Source organism: Gymnoscopelus braueri (assembly GCF_963280865.1).
Source record: "Gymnoscopelus braueri genome assembly, chromosome: 22".
NCBI classification, from domain to species: domain Eukaryota; kingdom Metazoa; phylum Chordata; class Actinopteri; order Myctophiformes; family Myctophidae; genus Gymnoscopelus; species Gymnoscopelus braueri.
Window position 1 is genome coordinate 21,773,296 of NC_137624.1, and position 22,350 is coordinate 21,795,645.

The 22,350-nt window shown below is 39.6% G+C and overlaps 1 protein-coding gene across 2 annotated transcripts in view; it reads left to right on the forward strand.

Annotated features, from left to right (window-relative positions):
- sppl3 (signal peptide peptidase 3) overlaps positions 1 to 22,350 on the forward strand; it is a 46,974-nt gene continuing 24,624 nt past the window's right edge. For both annotated transcript variants that reach the window (XM_080420493.1, XM_080420494.1), the window contains exons 1-2: positions 1 to 489; positions 16,535 to 16,612. In XM_080420493.1, coding sequence (XP_080276619.1) covers positions 464 to 489; positions 16,535 to 16,612 — 104 coding nt within the window. In that variant the 5' untranslated portion in view covers positions 1 to 463. The remainder of the gene's footprint in view (positions 490 to 16,534; positions 16,613 to 22,350) is intronic.

The window sequence follows — 22,350 nt, forward strand, 5'->3', positions numbered from 1 at the left end:
CGGCTTCCATTACAACCAGGAGGAGCGCAGACTTCAGGAATAATACGAATTTAGCCCGGATGATGATCAAAACACGTCTGAATATGGATTTGCAGTGGCTGTAGCATCGTTACATACCGAGCCTTCTTGGCTAAAGAGGGTGACGACGGGCAAAGGAGGGCATTAGCAGAAAACCGACGGGAAAATAACTAGTTTTTTCCTCCGGGTGGCTGCTGCTTTGTCTTATTAGCCACCTAACGTTAGCAAACCATCATTGCCATTTTTCTTTTTATCGCTCAAGCTAGTGATCACTAGCCTGGGACCCGCCGGGATGATGCATCGACATGTTGTTATCTAACAGTAACTACTAAAGGACGTTGGGATTTCTTTCTTTTTTTTTAAGAAAAGAGAAAACACATCTCCGGGGGTCGGGGACCTGAATCTGCGAGCTACCCCAGCAGCCACAGTGTTGTTGGAGAGCGACATGGCGGAGCTGGGCTACGCGTCCTGGTGAGTTTTGAGTGCGCAGAGCACAGGCGTCGTACGACGGCCAGAGCTGCTGCTACTGCTTGCTCTGTGTGTGGCTACTAGTAGGATGTTTGTATGGGAGAATGAAGGAGACGTCATTTTCTTTTATCCTCTCCAGTTCACACATCACATTTACATTGTCCTGTTCTGTTGTGCACGTTAATTCGTGTGGAATGGATGTACCTGTCATGTATATATTTTGTTTTCTGTGATCCGCCAGCGGCACTGATATTGCAACTGCGAGCAAGCTAAGTTGTGTTGGCTAGGAAGGTAGCAGCTACCAAGCAAGCTATACGCTTCGTTTAAAAAAAAAAAAAAAGACTTCGTCGCTCGATTAGAAACATTTGACGTGTTTTCTATCCGAGGAAAGTGTCGACGTGAGCGGCGTTTAACAGTCGTTTTGGTTAAAGAGACGTAATATTTGGTCGAGCGATGAGGTTAAAAAAAAAAAAAAAAAAAGACAGCAGCTGATGGTCTGCTCCTCTGACCGAAGCCTTTAGCCAACACTGTGTCGCGCAAATAAATTCGCGGATCTACAAAACCACAACGCGTTGTGGCTTGTGGGGCTCGTAGATTGGCTATTGTCGGCGAGCGACACCGCCACGCAACACGATCTATAAAAGGGACTGTGATCAAACGCTGGGCAGCTAGCTAACTGGGTTGATCAACCCACCGGTTAACTAGTAACTCACTGACTGTCTCTTTAGTTAACATCGGTGCTTGCTTGCTGACAAGTGGTCATTTTGGGACACTATAGATTTTTGTTTACATGGCGAGCGACGTTTAAAGGGTCACAGTAAGCTATCGGTACCAAATCATGCACCGTTAACAAACTAAGCTAATTAGTTCGTGTAGTGTTAGCTTTCGTCGTCGTCCAACTTGCACACAATAACAAAGCCTTTAGTCAAAGACCGTGTCAGATTAGCAGGCTGATTATAGCACAACCATGTCTGATATGTCAGTTCTAGCTGCACGCCTTTACTGGATATTACTATTAATTAATGCTGGCAGTTCATTCTTGTGACAAACTTCTTTTTTTTTGCAGCATAACGTTACCTGCATGGCTAGGTATGCTTGATCAGCTGTTCAGGTTTAGTTAAGGCCTAGCTAGCTAGTAGTAAGGCTATATTGAATGAATGCTATGTGTGCACTATTCATTGAATTCTATGGCATTGTATTTAGTGTCATAATAGCTTAATTACATGTTTTAGTCTAAGGCACAGTCTACATTTTTACGAGAAAGACTCTTATTTGTCAATAGCCCAAATCTGCCATTTTCAAATAGGCATCCAATTCTCACTTAAAAGCAAACCAAAATGTTTTTGCTTAGAGTATGCCTATTCATGGTGGACAAAATTAGTCTCTAGACTAAATAAATACGTTATAAGCCATGTCTCCAGTTTTGTGTTACTGGAGTGACTATGGGTCCTCATTTAATCAAAGGTTTATCCTAACACTGGCAGAATCCATTTTTAATCAATGTCTGAAACAAGAATTCTGATCAGCAGACATTTGCAATCTATTCACAGTAACATTATATCCTTATCCCTTCAGGATAATATCAATTAGAGTTGACCTTTTGAATTTATCATAGGCTGTATGTTACCAAGTTAAGGGGAAACCGCTCTAACTCCTGTAGCCTAACAACTGGGGATATTTAGGATTTTTGTTTTTCATTACTAAGTTTAAGCGACCTGTTGAAGCATACCACCTGTGTGAGGTGATTAACCATTTACAGTCCTAGTGTCGCTTGTGAGCGACTAGTAGAGATGCATTCTGAGATTGTAGATCAGCTGTTTTCAGAGAAGACATTTGGTGTTGTGGGAAATAGACCCTATCATCAATCGCAACAACCAAAATGTATTGCAGAGTAGATGGCACCGGCAGCGTTGCATTGGAGCAGTATTCATTAACCTTATTTCTGGAAGAACAGGGCACTTATGATATTGTTATTGACTATTATAAATATATTATTTTGTTCTAGATAACCGCAGGATGACAAACTAGACACACAACAGCTAATGTTCTGGACACTTTATTTTATGTTGTGTTGTGTTAACATTCTACCCAGGAACTACCACGTTTGTTTACAAACACTCTGATCTGGTCAATGCTGGTGGACCTAGTATAGCGCCTGGGGGGACTCCAGGCTCGTATACACTATAGGGTTTACAAGGTTAGGGTTTAAGTGGTTAAGCCTGTTCATATACAAGTTTTTTGGAAACTTCCACTAGTGACTATAACTATAGCTTCTGGTTATTAGCTTGATGTAGTGGTAGTTGGCAGCAGTGCAGTGGCACCATTAACCCTAGTAATCAAACAAAAATATTGGTCAAAATGCTGGTATTGTAATGTTCGCTCACCGCTTGAAGAAGTCTGACATCGTATGGACAGGTCCACAGTTCGCATATTGAGGAAAGTAGTGAGGATATTTTAATTCCTTTTTTTGCTTTACATGGGCCTGATTTTTCTATCTTGTGGGTTATGATAAACAGTTTGTTAAAAATGTTGAGTTTTATATGCCAGAATCATTGCTGTTAAATACAACCTAATTGGACCAAACCAGGCAAACCTTATTTTGTTGGAAGAATGTTAAAGCATGTCCTTCCAACACAAACATCAAGTAGGCTTGATGTTTTCCGATTATCCATGGCCTGATATTTGAGCATTGGTGCACTGCTGATCTGTCCATTGGTTTGCAAAATTAGCTCCAGACACCCAAACATACAGAGTGACTGACACATAGACAGAGCCTCTCATAGATGGCGAGCCTCCTGCAGAGCCACGCTGTCAAAGTCGGAATAAGATGGGTTTGTTGTCTATGATGCACGTCAATATTACATTTACATTACCTGTAAATTGGCTTGCTGTGTCATCCCTTGTTTGAAGGCCAAGGGCCGAAACACTCGCCAGCGTGTGTGCATCACAGAATTCTTTGCTTCTCCTTACGGTATCCATGTTAATATGTCAGATTGGCCACACCATTTTCGTTTGCAGCACGGCTCCATGGTTCGTGCACTACACCGCAGACGTGAGGTAACCTAGTGTTTCGGCGTTGAGCCTATTTCCCCCCCTTTTGCCGCTTGCAGAAAGCAGCAAAATAGACAGTAACAATTTTATCATATCGGCATTATTTACATAACTTCTACAAATGCTCAATTATTTCAATGCCTGTAGCAACAGAATATCACAGACAAAAAAGTTGAATGTTACCGATTATTTTTCATAGCTTTTGTGCAAACATTTAAACATTTTTCAGCCTCTAATATGAGCAAGGAGCTCATATTAGAGCTTGAAGTAACCGAAAATATCATTGATTTGGACAAGGTTAGGTAAGATAGAAAACATCAATTTGTAGGCTTGGTGCATTTTGGATTCATAGCATATACTAATGCAAATGTTCCTATTGCACATAGTCGTCTATACTATCATGGTTGTGTAGGGCTATAATTTCTGTAGGTTGGAAGTGGAACGGCAAGCAACGCCTTCTTCCCTGGTGGTACAATAGGAAACGGCAATGTTTTTGATCTGGCACATGCGGTCAAGTTAATCCTGGGTGCAACTATCGATTATTTATCTTATTAGCAATTATTCTATTGACTACTTTAAAAAAATATATATATATATATCAATTAAGCAACTCAAATTCTAATAGAGTTGTTTGTAATCGATTACTCTGAGTAACTACTTAAGCCCTATTTTATTATATACTTTTTTGTACAGCAAAAATAGATCTACAACCTCAATGCATTGCGATGCCATGGGAGCTTGTAGATCTGCTATTTTTGAAAATTGATTAAATGCATTGGGTGAAGGAGAGTCCAGGAGTAGGGGTTTATGTAAAATTGACAGTTAATCTAATTGATTTATACATGTTTTAATAACACATCTGCAAGAGTATCATATTCTGATAAATGGTTCCTTTGATTATGCATGTCAGAAGCGGTCTTTATCAGGTGGATTAGGCCTAAACTGGACAGTCATTTTATTTTGCGCTCCACTAAATGAATTGTTAATCAGATTAAGAAGGAAAGCAATTGGCGCATGTAGCAGCTGACAAGGCACACATCGGTTTCATAATGAGTTTTGGTTTACAGTGTACAGCAGATCATGTAGGCCCTAAATTACTGTTATTTCTAGTTAGTTAGTTACATAAGGTCCTGGTCCTACAGTAATTCAAATGAGATTTCATGGCCATCTAGTCTGATAGGCTTTTTTTTATCAATCTTTTTCTTTTTACCTCCCCCTTTTTCTCCCAATTTTGTCCTTATGCCAATTAATTCCTCCCCACACATTTCTGCGTTGCCATTGCTGTTGTGCCGTACTGGCTCATCTGTCAGCGAGTAACCTCCAACAGGAGGACGTAGCATCTTGTGTTTGTATAGCGTCTATACAAACACCAAGAGTCTATACTATAGGCTCTTGGCCAAGTTGGATGTGCCGCGGTGTATTCAAACCCTTAGACTTCATGTGGTGGGCAGGTACTTAACCTCTGTGTCACCTGAGCCCACTCAAATGTGTATTTATTTATTTTCACAACTGTTCACATTGCTGTTTTTTAACCGTTGTTAGCTAGGCTTTTAGACTCAAAAGGCCCTGACAGCAAGCTGACATGTAATAACTAACTGCAGCTATGGCGCAGTTCAGATTGCATTGCATCGGGTTACGTTTCTGGTAATAGTTGCACTAGATTCTAGTGACTAGAACACATCGAACAGACTTCAGCTGACAGTTAGCTGATGACTCTCCGTACCCAGAGGTGGCAGCAGTCTGTATCATGGCATGTGTAGCAGAGACAAGCTCCAAAGCAAAGATGACATGGGCTGTTTCACAATACCATGCAAAGAACAGACTTGCATCGTTGGGCAGAATGGCCTTGTCAAGTAATTTGGGGAGAACTGTCATGACAAGTGTTAATATTGTTGGCTCATAAATGTCTGGGCGAATACATTAATGAATACGATTATTGTAACAAATTAAATTAAAACCAATGCAACCAGCTGGGTGATGGGATTTCCCTGTCATTACTGACTAACATCAAAATCAAAATACAAAGCATACTACAATGCCAAGAAAAATAAACACTGGATTATATTCCACAATGGATATGTAGTTTAACACTTTTAAAGCACAACGGAGATAGCAATCTTGTCAATGCATTTAACTACCTAATTTTACTTGACCCCTTATCAAGCTAAGAATAAAATATCAGGATGTGTGCTCAACTATTGGCTAGATGGTTATGTATAGGTATTTAAGAACATGCATTACAGCATATTAAGCATTCAATTAAACCTGTTGCACATACTTCTTAGACTACTGAACTGAGTTCATCCCCTATTGTCGTCAAGACTGGTATTGAATGGAAGATTGCTCAAAGTACAGCCAGCTGGTTAACTCGAGAACTTTAATGTGATCAATCAGTTTTACATAGGCTTTTCTCTATGCTTGGATGAGTTATTCACTGCACCACAATTGGGAAGACAAAAACAGACTGAAACTGAGCATTTTCACGCCACTCATGTCAATATTGCGTCTGTGTTACCCCTTTATATGTCATTGGCTTGCTGTTCACTTATTCTCATGCTCCGATTTGCTCGAGCTGAACAGCCAAACAAAGAGCTCTTCCTCCCGGCTCCCTCCGTCGCTGATTCATCATGCTAAGTTAGGTGATAAGACCAGCTGATGGTTGACTACCATCAACTGCACAGGACACACTGCAAAAACTATGGGCGACTTGTTTGATTAGGTTTTTCATAGGGCTGTGACAGTATGGAATTTTTACTCCATAAAAAAACAACACATCATACTGGGTCTGTGGTTTACCCCACGGAATGCATCACTTAACTTAAGCGTGGTATTGTGGTAATATGGATAATTGTCCTAGCCCTGGTTTTTCACAGAGGGAGAAAGGGAAACTGAACACACATCAGAAACCTGTGTGTCATCTGTGCCCATTTACAGTTGGTTGAAAAGTGGCCAACATGATGATGAGAATTACACTTTAAATGTTTGATTAGTGAGTTTCCTGCATCAAGGCAGAATCGAGGAATAAAAAAGAATTGAGTACGCCCAATCCATACCTATTTGCTACCAGACGCTGTACTTTTAAGAGTACCAAATTAATTATGTTGATGGTACCTATTCACGTTGGATAAATTGGTGCCAAATTTTGGTAGTACCTTGAGAAAAAACGTTAACTAAAAACCAAAACCTGGGTGTCTTGCTGTGATGCTCATCACTTCTTTGCATCACTTCAATTTATCCCAAAATCTAAAGTTTGGCGCGAAAATTAACACATGATTTAACGTGACATTAGATCCAACATCACATTTGATTTAGTCGCTAGTTTTTGCACATTTTGGCACAATAGACCTTTGCAATTGGTCTAAATAGATCCCATCATTGGCAGTCTTGGCTAGTTATTTTAGAATCTCTTTTATTCACTTACTTTCCCATCTAGATTTTACAATTTTCTTTCTGTCAATTTCCAAAATGTATCATTCCAGGCTAGACTTAAGGAGGTTGTGAGAGGATGTTTTCTTTGTTTATCATTGCCAACTATTGAATTTGTTGTTTCCGGCTGGCTCCTTTGTCATGTTTGCAACTTTGCACCCAGATGGAATTGTTCGGCCATGGTTTGCGATCAGACAATGACATGTTTGTTTTCAAATATACTATACAGCCTGCTTTATATGTACCACAAATCTTGGAATCCTGACTAAATTCAAAATCTCAGTTACACCAGCTCCACCATTAGCCTATTAAGCCTAATATAGAAATACTATAAATATAGATATAATGTATTTGAGACAACTGCACTTTCCAGTGAAACATTTGTCTTCTGTCATAAATGTTTGTCAAAACAAGCAGATACACTTGACCATAATTAAAAAGCAAAGTAGATTCCACAATTTCTCGAGGTCCAAAAACGTCTCACAGATAAGCTCTTAAGATTGGACAGTTTCTGAGACTATTAGCCTAATGACAGAGAGTGAAAGTCCTAGCTATAGCTGTACAAACGCAGTTAATATTTCAGTGTTCAACAGCTATTATTGTTTATGACTCCTTTGGGTAATGGTTGCACTGGTTGGTGTCTTGTGTCAAGAAAATAAATAACACTTTAAAAGCAAACTCCAAAGCTGTTTTGGACTAAGAGAGATAGTTCAGATCCACCTAATTTTAAGCATTCTACAGGATAGTAAACCATTACGCTTTTTTTGTTGCTGTGCTTGACTCATGCAATTCATGGGGAATTTCAGCCATGTGAACTGTGGGTGAAGTATAATGAAAGGAAAACTGGTCAGCAGTTTTATAAAATCATTAGACCTTGGCCATAATCCTTGAACATGTAGCAGTGACCATGATCCTTGAACAATATGTATGTATTACATCCTAAGTTAACATGCTTGAAACGTCAGTGTGTTAAACTGCACCTGAAAAAGGTCAAGCTAATTATCAAGTCGCATTCTAGATGACCTCAAACTGATCTCTTTAAATGTATCTGCATGGGATTTAATCAGAATACAGTGGAGGGAGATTGTGTTTGTTTCTCTTCTGCTCAAGGAACCAGTCCACAGTCCACACACAAGGACAACTTTTGAAAAGTCTGGTCTTCGAAGTAGCCTGGTGATGTAGTCCATTGTGGTCAAGTTATGCACTGGCTTGATGGAGGAGGGTTTTGGAATTGCGTTATTGAAACCTAGTCTGTCAGTGAACAAGGACGTCTTATGGCACTTTGGGCTGCCCTCCAGCCCTCAACAGTCCGGGATTGTATTTTGTTTTAAAATGTTCCATTCATTTATCTCACCCATGTTCGACAGGCTTATGTGAGCAGAATTCAGAGGAACCCATTCGGCACTTGAATATGAATAAGGTCTATGCTGTTTGAAACAATTTGTTGTTCTGTTGACAACAAGGAAGTGACGACTTAGTTTCATTTAAACAAGTCTGAAGCTGTCCATTTCTTACATTTCTTCTTTTTTTTATCAGTTTTTGTTTGGCCAAGTTCTCTACTTTATTTGTTTATTTCCCCGACAGTGCACATTAATCAATACACATGATTGCATGTAAATATGCCAGAGTCCAAGTAGTCTAAGTATAATTGATCTTTTAGGCATTTAAACCGTCTAAGATGGGAGCTGCGAAGCAAAGTGTCATTTAAAAAGATATGGGCTTGGTTTTTGGGTGTTCTTTTTGACCTAGATCTATTGGGTCAAGGATATGCAGCCCCATTGTGTTTTTGATATATCTGTAAAGATGATTCCTGCAGAGTCTGTTTCCCAGTCATTAGTAACATGCCCGTATGGGACACGCAAGACCAGGCCATAGTTGGGAGATGCAGCATTGTCCCGGTGTCCCGTTTCAGTGGTGAACTACATGTTACCCCTCCCCTCATAGACACCCTCCAGTCATTTCTTTACTATTGACAGAATGAAAGACAGGAGATTCCCTCTCATTATTCTCAGCCTACAATGAAACCTCAAAATTCCTATGTTGGTGGTGCGTTGGAATGAAACGCCACTATAAGAGCAAAATCATTTTTAGCAGTGGCTGTTTCTCTTAGAGGGATATTTCACTTTCAAAAAAACTTTTGGTCATTTTATCGTCTACTCAGGCCTTTGTGAGCCCCCCAGACAGTTTTTAAGTTGCTCGATTCAGTATTTAGATATTTGATATTCATTTTATCAGACACGCCCCCTTCCTATACAAACCCATTGTAACTTCAAACTCCATTTTAACCATGTTAGATTCATCAAAAACACCCGTCCTTTGTTCTGGTGACTCATACCACCCCCCTAATACGCGAGGGGGCCGTGTTTTTTCAATTACTATTTTCATGTATTTTTTATATTTTTTTAGAAAGTGAAAATTTTTTAATACAATAAAAAAATTAAATAAAATAAATGAAAAAATTAATCAGAAAAACACGCCCCCTCACGCATTAGGAGGGCAGGGTGAGTCACCAGAACCGAGGACCGGTGTTTTCGATGAATCTAACATGGTTAAAATGGAGTATGAAGTTACAATGGGTTTGTATAGGAATAGGAAGGGGGCGTGTCTGTTAAAATGAATATCAAATATCTAAATACTGAATCGAGCAACTTAAAAACTGTCTGGGGGGCTCACAAAGGCCTGAGTAGACCATAAAATGACCCAAAGTTTTTTTGAAAGTGAAATATCCCTTTAACACCTGTAGCAAAACTGGTGATATAGACTGCAGTCAACTCAATTTCAATTCAAAGGAGCTATATTGGCATGAGAAAACAAAACGTTTACATTGCCAAAGCAAGTGTCAAAATATAATAAAAAACAGTTGAAAATGGGGAAAGTATATACAGTTGGTGGGAGTACAGCATTGTGTAAACAGAGCTATGTCACATTGCGTCGTTATATACATGTTATGTATGTACAGGGTATAAAGCTTGCTGCGTGGCACAAAGTGACACGCTGTGAGCTTGTATAACTGCTATTTTTTTTTATAGCCAACTTATAAAATATGGATAAGGTGGTTAAAGTTAGTGTGATGCTGTATTCACAAATCTTGCTGGGGGGACCCCCTGGAACCCCCAACCCAAGAACCCCAGTTTGAGAACCACTGCTTTAGATATCCAGCTGAATTGATGTGTCAAGGATAATGTAGTTATATTTGACACTTGTTGATGTTGGTAGAGTACATTTGTATCAAACGTGCAATGCAGTAGCTTATGGCCTTAGTCCAGTGTCAAGGACCCCCAAAATGATATGTATTTGGCCGCGGACCCCCATCTCAAAATATTTTATTCCAGGGACCCCCAGAAGCAAAGATTTGATATATTCAAAGGTTTGCACAAATGTTCACGATTAAAAAAAAACTAGAAATCAGATATACAAGCTCGTAGCGGCGCTATGAGCTTGTTGATTTGCTCTATTTGAATAGCCAAAGTATTAAAGGTTAAAATGATTGTGAAGCTTTAATAACTAATTTCACTGGGGACCCCCTGGTATCCCCCCAAGGACCCCTGGGGGTCCCCGGACCCCACTTTGAGAACCAATTCCTTAGTCTATGCAGCGGCAGTGGTGGCATGCTTTATTCTGAGTTCATGCATGATAACAAAGGTGTGCAAAGTACACTGCATCGTGTGTGCCTCTCAACACTTCAGGGTGTAATTTAGAGAGTTTAAATGCAGACTAAGTGTAGCTTTAATGCCCGTCGATAGCATGAGCAACGATCGAGAAGATGAACCGTTATTTGGAGCGGGGTCCTCTAACCCCAGACCACATTCCACACCCATGACTGGAGAAGCAGATGAGAGACGGGTCAGGTACTAGGGCCAAACCTACCACTTTCTCAACCGAAGACAACACTTAACAATGCTCATCTCCAGAAAGGTGCAAGCGTGATGTGGCCGCATAGCAACTGAAACCCTATGCTTATTTGACCGGATTCCCAAGGGCTCTATACTAGTCCCCCCACTCTCCGTCCTGTTTTCGCTCTACACTAAATATCTTAACATGAATATAGCTGATCTACATGCTCACAACAAACACGTCACAACCTGACACATTGTGAGCTTGTAGATCTGCTATGTTCGCTGAATGTTAGCCCCAGGATAGGGAAGCTAGGTATCAAGTGGATAGTCAGCCCTAAACCACCTTTGTTAGATTCGTATAGTTGCAGTTTATGGAAAAGGCTGATAACATATTTTTTTCTTTATTTTTTTTCACAGATTTGTTCACTCTATTATTATTATTATTATTAAAAGTGCAGTACCGTCAGGTTATTTTTTTTAAAATTAATTATCAAGAGAAATAGAGTAATCTCAAATATTCAACTGCAGGGTGTCAGCCTAGCTGTTGTCTTGACTGATAGATAGACCAAAGAGAGTGTACGTTTTAGGAGATCTCAGCCTGCTACAGTACAGTACTAAATACCATTCACTGTGATAAAACACTTGGACGTAAAGTTGCTAGGCATTATATCATAGGTAATTCACTCTTGTAAAAAATACACTTTGGCTTGCAGTGACCCTGGTTTTAAAGCCTTAAACGCTTGTTTTGTTGTTAAAGGGATTCAGCCAGTGTATAAGGAACACATTTTTGAGCACCAGTCTCTTAACAGAGGATGGTGTGTTGTGTATACAAAAAAAGCACAAATATATTCCAAAGCTGTGGTGCACTATATACAGCAGAGGTCAGCATGCAGGTGATCCCACATATCCAAGCCAGACCTCCTCCGCAAGAAGGAAGGAGAGAAGAAAATGATTTAGGGAGAGCTAAAAGGAAGCAAAAAGGCGAGTAATATATAGCTCTACGTGCTCACTACCTTTCCTAAGTTCTTCTATTACTTTAGTCCACCAAATGAACCTGAGGGAACGATTTTGTTTTTAATTTTGTCCCTGACTTTGTTTCCCTTGATTTTCTGAAGCTTATCTTGCTCAGACACTGAGCTAACGCTTAGCCGATTACAGGTAGTCTGAAGGAGAAAGGAGGCCTAAAGCCACCTTGATTTTCAGAGTGAGAATTCAATTTAATCAAGCCAATGTGTGCAGTTGTATTCATCATCATTTAGCCCACCGATTACTTGCTGTGGACCTGCATTTTAAACGTTGAATGGGTCATGTTTTGAAACTTTTCTGTGGGTCATGAATGTTGACTTTATAATTTGATAGTATACAGTGGAGAAAGACGGTTCCAGGTCATGGCCTGTAACAAAGGCCATGGCCTGGATTTCTAGTTGCCAGGATATGGGATGCTTGAATGAGTGCATGTGCATGAATTTGTGTCTTCATGATCATACGATCATGGTAACGATATGAAAGTTGGTTTTCTTTAGGCTATATAAACTGACCCAATTCATACTCGAGCAGAATGTATTGCTATCATCTTGTAAAGAATAGGGCTGACTTGATTCTAATTCTTTTAAATAGTGTTTTGCATTTAACTTCTGACATTTCTTAACCTAACCTCAGACCTTCTTTATGACTAATTGCTGTTTCCATGTATTATATGGTCTTGTCGTTTGGTCCAGAAATCATTTACTGTCTCTACAGTATGTACTGTAGATATAGACATAACAATTTTAAACTCTGAAAAACATTGCCATTGTTGTACATGTAGTTGTATTTACTTGTAAATGTAATAATGGTGATTAATATTAATCATTTAGCTGGGGACCCCCTATAACCCCCTCAAGGACCCCTCGGTGTCCCCAGACCGCACATTGAGAACCACTGCACTGAAGTACACAAGCACACTGACGCACAAATGTTTACGTATGCACGTCTGCTTGCGTGCACGCACACACGCCTGAACGCACGCACACACACTGTTTGCACTGTTGTCTGGACAACCATGAATGATCAAACTACCATTGTCTGTTTTGTAGTAGGATAGGATAACACTTTGTCTTTATGAATCCCCCATGGGAGAAATTCAGGGTGTTGAAGCAGCCCAGAATAAGACGTAATAATCTTTCGGGCAAGTGAACATGACCTTTGGGCAAGTAGAATAGTGCTTTTGAAAGAGACCTCAGTGTCAACCCCTGCAGTATAAATGCCCATATTATGTATTCAGCATTATGTTGAATGTTGCACACTTGCACAGTAAGTTATTTGTGCCGTCAGGATAATCCATTCCATAGCTATGGGCAATTGAATGTGGCTTGTTTTTGCCAAAAAGCAACAGAAAGCAGAGAAAATGTATTTTTATAAATCCTATAATAATACACGAAACCAGCTAAAAAATCATCATCATCATCATAATCATTCACATGCTGCGGAAGAGCGGCGTCTATCGTAAACCACTGAAAACACCACATGACGAGAATCTCGTCATTGTGAGCCTTGGAGAAAAATTACGAGAAATCTCGTCATTGGCAGTCGATGAGTTAATTTGGTACTCTGTTGTCATTGATCATTGAAAGCCATGAATGCAATCGGGTCTACCAGATATGTCAGCTTTGTATCCATCGTCTCACCGTCCGAACTACAATAAAGATGGCAGCGTGTCCGATCAGGTGCGCCGTCTCCCCGTCTGCTTTCAGCAGTTTGAGAGTTTGATCATCCATTGCTGTCCAGACAACTGTGCAGTGTCAGTTTTGTAGAAAGGATGGGAATAGGATATAGCATAACACCTTCGTAATACCCCATGGGGGAAATTCAGCTACAAATAACTCCTGCTTCAAATGACTGTATTGCCTTTGTCAACGAGTCAGGGTCCTGACTCCTACCCGACATACCAGGGTCAAACTTTCTCAATGGACGACTAGGGAGACCACCTCCAACCACTGCAGATGTGCTCGTAGTATTGTATTAACTTAACATACTCGGCCATACTGATTGTTTTAATCATAAGTCCTGGATTGTAGCTTCAACGTTAAGTAAGCTAACCTTCAGGTGAGGGAGGATACATCACACCTGTACAGCTGATTATTTGGCTCTAATGTAGCCTGACAGCGCATCGCTAGTTCGAGTCGAGTTCCTGACGATTTTTGCTGCATGTCTCTCCCCAGCTCTCTCTCTCCCCGTTCCCGTTCCCTGTCCATCTCCACCATACACTATAAATAAAGGCAGAAAAGCCCAAAACGATATCTAAAAATAAATAAGAGATTCATTGAAATAACATTAATATCATTATTATAAATATCATATTATCATCTTGAATAGCAAGCTGCATGTGAATTAATCAGAAATAGCTGGCTACTGTAGTATGTTTTCAAGCGCACTGTGCCTCATAGTCATACTAGATTGAGTTTGGATGAATTGTTTGTGTAACCCCTACCCAAATTGTCAACCCAGTCAGCCATTAAGGAGGGATGAGACTGCAGATCAGAGGGGGTTAAAATATTAAATGCATTAAAAGCTGCTCCAGTACCTCTGCTATCCTTCCTGTTTGCCAGTGGACTCATTTAGAGGCTCTGAACCTTTTACAGGTTTCCTGTGCCTCCTAGGAGTCTCTTCAAAATGTAATTTGTGTCTTTTTAAGGCCCACTTACATTTACACAGATCTCTCCTACCTAGGATTTCGAGGGTACGGGCACTACTTGCAATATGCAAGTAGTGCTAGCTAGGTTGTGGCATTCCTTCAACATGATGTCAGTATGGTCATTCTTATTGACATTGGCATGAAAATGAGATTTGTAAAAATAAAATGCAATAGTGTGTTTACATTGATGTTTGGTATTGCCACATTTGTTTCTGATACTGATAGCTTCTGATAATACATAATGAGGCACTGTTACAACAATTTTTGTTACTTTTTCAGTGTTTCGTTCATTTATGGAGTTGACATTACGTTTCTTTTTGTTAGCTGCAAACTTTGTCAAATGGCCGAACAGACTGGGATCAAGACCATATACCTCCCATCACGTTAATATTAATAACAAATCACATCACTCAAAACAATCTCATGACTCATGTCACACACACTGTCAATGCACAACCAGGAAATGTATAGTGAAGGGAATGTGGAAACCCTTGATAGTCTGTGTAATCCACACATTTAAACGCTATTTGTTGCAGATAATATCTTGGTTACACCAGCATTGCTGTTGTGGAGCTGTCTTTATTAAGCCATTAAGACCGGGAACGCATCTGTGTCATTTTAGATTTCTTTGGCTATTCAAAAATAGCAGATACACAAGCTCATAGCGCTATGAGCTTGTAGATCTGCAATTGTTTGAAAAAACTTGAACATTTGTGCAAATCTTTGATCTTTGAATTTTTTTTGAATTTTTTTTTTTAAGCGAACATTTGTGGAACAAAATATTTTACAAATGTTCGCTTGTAGGTCTGCTAAAATAGCAGACCTACAAGCTCATAGCGCGGCACCCAGAGTGCCGCGCTATGAGCTTGTATATCTGCTATTTTTTTGAATAGCCAAAGAAATCTAAAAATGACACTGATGCTTTCCCCGGTATTAAGGGTTTAATAGGATAAGTGTTAAAAAAGATTGCTATTACGCGCTGCTAAATGATTAACGAGCAAGTCGGGAGGGCACGGCCACGTGTTACGGTCGGGTGACAACCAGTGTTTCCGAAGAGACCCCCATCCTCACACAGCCAGGCGTGACACAGGTAGCGAGAGTAATGCTTTGTTGAGACTACAAGTCAACTTCAAGTTTAGTCACGTCACAAGTTCAAAGGTTTAACCCTTTAAGACCGGGAACGCATCTGTGTGTCATTTTTAAGATTTCTTTGGATATAAAAAAATTGCAGATCTACAAGCTCATAGTGTGGCACCGAGTGCCGCGTTATGAGCTTGTACGTCTAATATTTTTTTTAAATCTTGAGCATTTGTGTGAATATTTGAATATATATATATATACATTTTTAAAGGGAACATTTGTAACTTAAATCTTTGCTTCATGCGGGTCCCCTCAACATATTTTGAGATTGGGGGGGGGGGGGTCCGTGGCCAAATACATATTATTTTGAAGGTCCTTGACATGAAAAAGTTTGAGAACCACTGATATTATTACAACATAATTGAGTCCCAAATGTTTTCTGTAATATATATATATATATATATATATATATATTAAAAAATGCACTCATTTTTCACGATTTCCCCCAAAAAATCTTAAAATGACACACAGATGCGTTCCCGGTCTAAATGGGTTAAAAGATTTTGAGAAATTATTTTCTGTACAAGCTCTCATGAATTGCAGTTACAAAATGGATAATCATAAGGGTAGATAAAAAAAAGGGGGGAAAATGTCAAATAATAAAACAACAATATCAAATATACATACGGTCACGGTGTGTGCTCAATAAATACATATAATAAAAATAAAAGCAGATTGTCTCAGTCTCTTGTCTCCTGCGAGTAGCAGCCGATATAAAACATGTATGAAGTGGGTGGTTCTAAGATCCCAACCTTGAATTCTAAATGAACTGTGGGGTGTATACACAGAAAACAGCATTTTAACACTAACTGTCCACTTTTTTGTCCAATTCTTCCTCTACATACTACACTGTGATCATTATTTTGGAGGATAATAGGACTGTAGGACTGCCTGTCTAATAATTATAATTCTCTCTTTTCAGGGCATACTCCTTGGTTGATTCCAGCCAGGTGTCCACCTTCCTCATCTCCATTCTTCTCATCGTCTATGGCAGCTTCAGGTGAGTCCTCAATGTCCATAATACTGATAGTAGGTCAGGCCGGGGGTCAACTTTGATGGACGAACATAAGCTTGTTTCCATTGGGACAAGACCTATAAACTAAAGCAATTAGAAAACATTTTAATTAGCATTGATCTTTGGGTCATACAGCATTTATTCAACATGGGCCCAAAACTGAAACAACCTGAGACTTGGACATAAAGTGAAAAAAAATTTGGGACATGAGGGAAGGGAACATGAAAAAACCCAGCTTGGACTGTTAGATTAATTGCAGCCTAAATACAAGGCTCTTAGAACAAATATTTCTGCTTAGGTCGTCAATATAAATGTTGGGAGGGAAATAATTACGTCTTCTTCCATCACCAAGGTTCTACAAGGGTTGTATGTTTTTGACATGCAGGTGAATTTGGGCACGAATTTGATGTATTTCGGAGATTTTGAGGCAGATCAGATTGTTGGTTACATAATCTAAGATTTTTTTTAATTGAATGAGCTCGTCACTGGACTTGGACTTGGATCAGACTTGACTTATGACAACAATGACCCACGACTTGACATGGACTTGACTTGCGGCTGGACTGCTTATGACTCAATATGACGGCAGTAGCATGACCATATTTTTCCTTCAAAATCCCAAGCAGTAGCTTTTTATTCGTTTTAGTTTTTATATCTTTGCATAACACTCAATTTCCCAATCACAAGCCTAGTCCGCTACTTTACATCCGCATTGCTCTGCTTTTCTGCAGAGTTTGAAAGGTAGCTATGGTAACAAGCTTGGCCCTGCCAGACTGGTGTGGATATGCTTAATGGGGGTGGTTAACAGTGAGCACCCCTAACCCTTAATGTTGTTGAATAAGTAGTGAAATGATCAGGGAGAAAATCCAGTAAAATAAATTGAGGTCCCTATTGCTACCCAAGCATAAATTCGGCAACAAAGCCTGTTATCTATGTTTGAAGTTAGTAGTTCCATTTCTACAGCAGCTCAAATAACATTTTCAAACGTTGAAAATGAGAACGAAAATGAGATTAGCTAGTTATTTTCTTTCATGCACTGATTCATATCGTCACTGTTGCGTAGAAACCTTGTAACCATATTTCATCTTTTTATGTTTTTGTTTTCATAAATGAATGCCCTATTTTATACTTTGTCATATGACAATGTCACGGGAAAGTGGCAAAAATAGCCTATACATGTAGATATATTTTGGAAGAAAAAAATAAGTAATTTAAAATGTTCGCCTATTATGACAAAATAGGAAAACCTGCTTGAAAGCGGTTTTCTCTTTGTGGATTTGAATGAATGATTTGAATGAATGAAAAGTGAATAACTACATTGGAACACGTTTTGAACACATACAAGGTTTCCACCCGACAGCTGCGATATTCTCTATTGCACAGCCTAGAAAGCATTGTGAATGTAAACTTGCCACAGCTTTCGCCCTGATGAAGTCAAATTCTTTATGTACAGAAGCTAGAACAGTGAGTGACTGAGCCACGGTCTGCATGTTGTTATTCATAGTTTTCCATTCTTATGAATATTTAACATTATTACTAAGACTGAGACCTTATGTACACTATACCTATAATTCCGCAAACGTCTGAATCATGTTAATTATGCAGTTTCATCTGCAGATATCTACAGTACAATGTATTGGCAATTTAAGATTAGCACACAAAAAACATCTCCTTTCTCAAAATGCAACTGAAATAATGCTTGAAAAGGGGGAAGATCCTGGTCAGACAACTCAGGGTCGTAAAACAGTCTTGGGAGAGCAGCTGAACACAAATGTGCTAATATTAGGATTCCACAAGTACAGTTTTATCACAGTAACTATTAAAATAAAGACTGTAATAATAATAACTGCATCCATGCTGACCATATAAGCCAAGATGCATGGCTGGTATTTTCTAGTACATAGTCATAGATTGCTAAACAGGAAATGTCAAGTTGTTTCTCTTGCAGATGTGTCAGTCAGCTCCCATACATAGTTGTGCACAGTGGACTGTTGTTTTAAATGTTAACATTGCAACACAGTTCAGTTGACAAGGGACAGTACCACACCTGTTTCAACTGTTAGGCCTACAATATGCAAACATAAGTTCTGATTAAGGTAGTCTAGATTCTAGGACCCGGAGGGACAATAGGCGTGGCCGACCTACACAAGATTTGTCCCCATTAATTTGACAATGTTGGCAATTTGATGCTAATGTTTGACAAATGCTGTTGCTGTTTCGGGTTGTGTTCAAAGGGTAATTCATGCTGTATTTTGTGGAATACGGTAGACTCAACCTACTGTATATTGAACTGGTCCAGGGGTTAAAAGGGTATGGTGGAGATATAAGATGAACCTATTAATAATCCCTGGTGGTTAGCAGAGAGGTACCAGTAAGAGTTAAGAACCAAAGCAAGATGAATACTTTAATACATGTGGTATTTATTTTGTATTCTTGATTTTTCCATGTCCAGTCAATGGGAGTGACCATTCTGCCTGGCTAGGGTCCAGGAGCTCAGACCTTGGATAAATCATCACTATTCCGCTACTCCCTCAGCAGTGGTTCTTGAACATTTTTATGTTGAGGACCTCCGAATCGATCATGTATCTGGCCACAGACCCACATTGAAAAGATGTTGTGCCCCAGGGACCCCCATAAAAGAAGAGCTTTCGAAATTGTTTGAAAAGAGCAGATCGCCAAGCTCAAGCTGTCGTGATGCCACGCAGAGTGAGCTCGTAGTTATTTTAGAAGGGCCATAAAATAAAATGGGGCCTACGTGTTTTGGACACTTGGGGGTCACCTCAGACCCATCTAGTGCTGTACACAGTTACCATAACAGTGATTTTCTCCACATCTATTTCTCCCATGCCTTCCATAGTAACATTTTCCTGTGCAGTTTTATTGTAGGAAATTGGGAGAGAAATTGGATTTGGAAAGAATTCACTGTGCTTGAGTATTCCAGTGGATCCACCCTGAAACAGAAGTCACAAATGTTATTCCTGTGATTTAAATTCAATCCATGATGTCATCAGGAGAAATTGCGACCGTTTTGGTCGTACACGCTCCTGAAAGTCAATCTGTACGTTGCATTCCTGCCATTCAGGCCTGCAACTAGGGCAGGGCAATACAGTATATCAATATCGTGATATGAAACTAAACATTGTCTGGGATTTAGCATATCGTATCGTGATATGACAAGTGTTGTCTTTTCCTGGATTTAATTACTCAAGCCTTATTTTATACTTTCAAGAATTGTCAAAAATAGCCGATCTACAAGCCCACAACGTAATAATTAACAAGAATTGCGTCAATGAGGGTTTTATTTAGAAGTGTACGACTGAAAGTTTTATTTGTTTTTGCAGTGTGACGCCACTGGTTTTCTAGTGGAAAACCTTTGCTCTGAAAGTGACACACACAAACCCCATCGCCCACAAGGAGCTTCTCTGTGCGTTTGAGGCAAACTGACGAGGAATGACAGCAAAGATACCAGCACTGTTTGCAAAACTGCAAAAATTATGAGAAGAAAGGATGAAAGGAGAATAAACCTCAGTCTGTAACATACCAAGTATACTAACTAGTGAATGTACAGATAAAGGGACATTAGACTTATTTCAATGTAGAATCTTGCAATTTCCAAAACGGCTGGGACAGTAAAGTATTTACCACTTTGTAATGTTGTCATTCCCTTTCACAACACTTAAAATGCATTTAGGGATATTTACTGTAGGGACTGAAGATGCTGAGGAAGCGTTTCAGGTGTGATTTTTGTCCCATTCTTCCTGCACACAAGTCTTTAGGTGTGCAACAGTATGGGGTCTTTGTCGCATTTTGCTTTTTGAAATGCACCACATTATGTATTGGGGACAGGTCGGGACTGCAGGCTAGTCCAGCACCCTGACCCTCTTCCACACGTTTGATATGTAAAAAATGTATTATAAGAAGTAATGATCAGAGGGGGCATATCAAAAGCAGAGTCGTGGATTGGATTCCTCCCATCTCCCCAGCAAATTGAACCCGGTTGGCAGCCTTGCCTTTGTAATGTGTGCAGAATGTGGTTTTGCATTATCTTGTTGAAATATGCATGGGCTTCCCTGAAAAATATATTGCTCCAAAATCTCTATGTACTTGTCAAATGTAAATTACAGTTTTGTGATTGTACTATTAATTAATACTATTATTGCAGACAAGTCTTTACTTGTTGCTTAACAGTCTGGCACATGCCATCCATTTATTCCAAAAAATAAATAGTGATTTGTCTGAGCACAACACACGTTTACACTGTGTGATGGTGCGATCCCAGATGCCTCAAGAGTCCAGAGAAGTCGACAGCGCCATGTGGTTATATCGCTTCTAGATGAATGACGGTTCTTGAAGCTGTGCTATCTGAGGGATCAGAGAGGACAGTTATTCAGCTTAGGCTGGCACCCTTACCCTTTAGGGCCTAGGCACTGAAATTCCTCCAGATTCCTTGAATATTTTAATTATGTTATGCACCATAGAGGGTGAAATATCCAAATCCCCTTCTCATCTGTCTTTGAGGAACATTGTTTTTAAACATTTCAATAATTTTCTCAAGCATTGTTTTGGCACTCATAGCTGGGTAGAGGTGCAGCATGGGAAACTGAAGATTCCCGTTTGGCCCTCCGGCTCCTGTCTGTGTGTCAGACGTATAATCCCCAACTGCTCCCCGGGCGCTGTATTACTGGCACTTGCCCACTGCTCCTAATAGTAAGGATGGGTTAAATGCAGAGGACAATTTTCACATATGTGCTAATGCTCTGTGACAGAAAATACCCCAAAGGACTGGTATTATTATTATTATTATAACTGGTGATCCTTGGTCCATCTTTGCTCCTAAGGGACGAGGCCTTTCATAGTTGCCAAACCATGATTACAATCACCTGTTGACATTACTTGTTTAAAATTCACATCGTTATTTGATATTCTTTTTACTCATTACTAGCCCTTTGTTTTAAATAGCAGCTCTACAGGCATAAAATGCATCATGATGCAACGCGTTGAGCTTGTAGATCTGCAATGTTTAAAAAAATCAAATCAGTTTGAGAAACTTGGATTTGATTTGGATATTTAGAAATTAGCACTTATTTTATTTGCATTTTCCATAAAGTCTGTCTTTAATTTGGTGTTCGTATTTCGAGTTCCCGATATCGAGCCCTGTACTGTAGCTGTTGCATCCAAATTTGATTTATTTCACTCTAATCATTAGAGTCTGAACATTATGAAGCAGCAACTATGCATGGCATGTCTCCTGGATAAGTACGTCAGAATCATCTTCATTGTCACATCACAGGTGATGTGACAATAAAGCTCAAATTGTAAACACAATTACAAAGACCGTAAATGTTTTTCTCCAGTGTGGATACACTGGTGGTGTCTCTTCAGGTCACTTAACACACTGAAACTCTTGTCACACTGTTGACAGTGGAAAGGTTCTTTTGTTTTGTTTCTCAGTGTGGCGACGCTGGTGTTTCTGTAGATTACCTAACCCACTGAAACTCTTGTCAGGTTTGCAGTGGAAAGGTTTTTCTCCAGTGTGGAGATGCAGGTGTCTGTTCAAATTACCGGACTTTTTTTTTTTATCGCACGATTTTTGTGACCCATTTTTTCACCCAGTGCCAATTATCTAAGTAATCCTGGGCGTTACACTCCCTCTGCCAGCCCAGGAAGAGCCGAGCTCATGCCTCCTTCAATGCATGAGAGCTAGCAAGCCGCTTCTTATCACC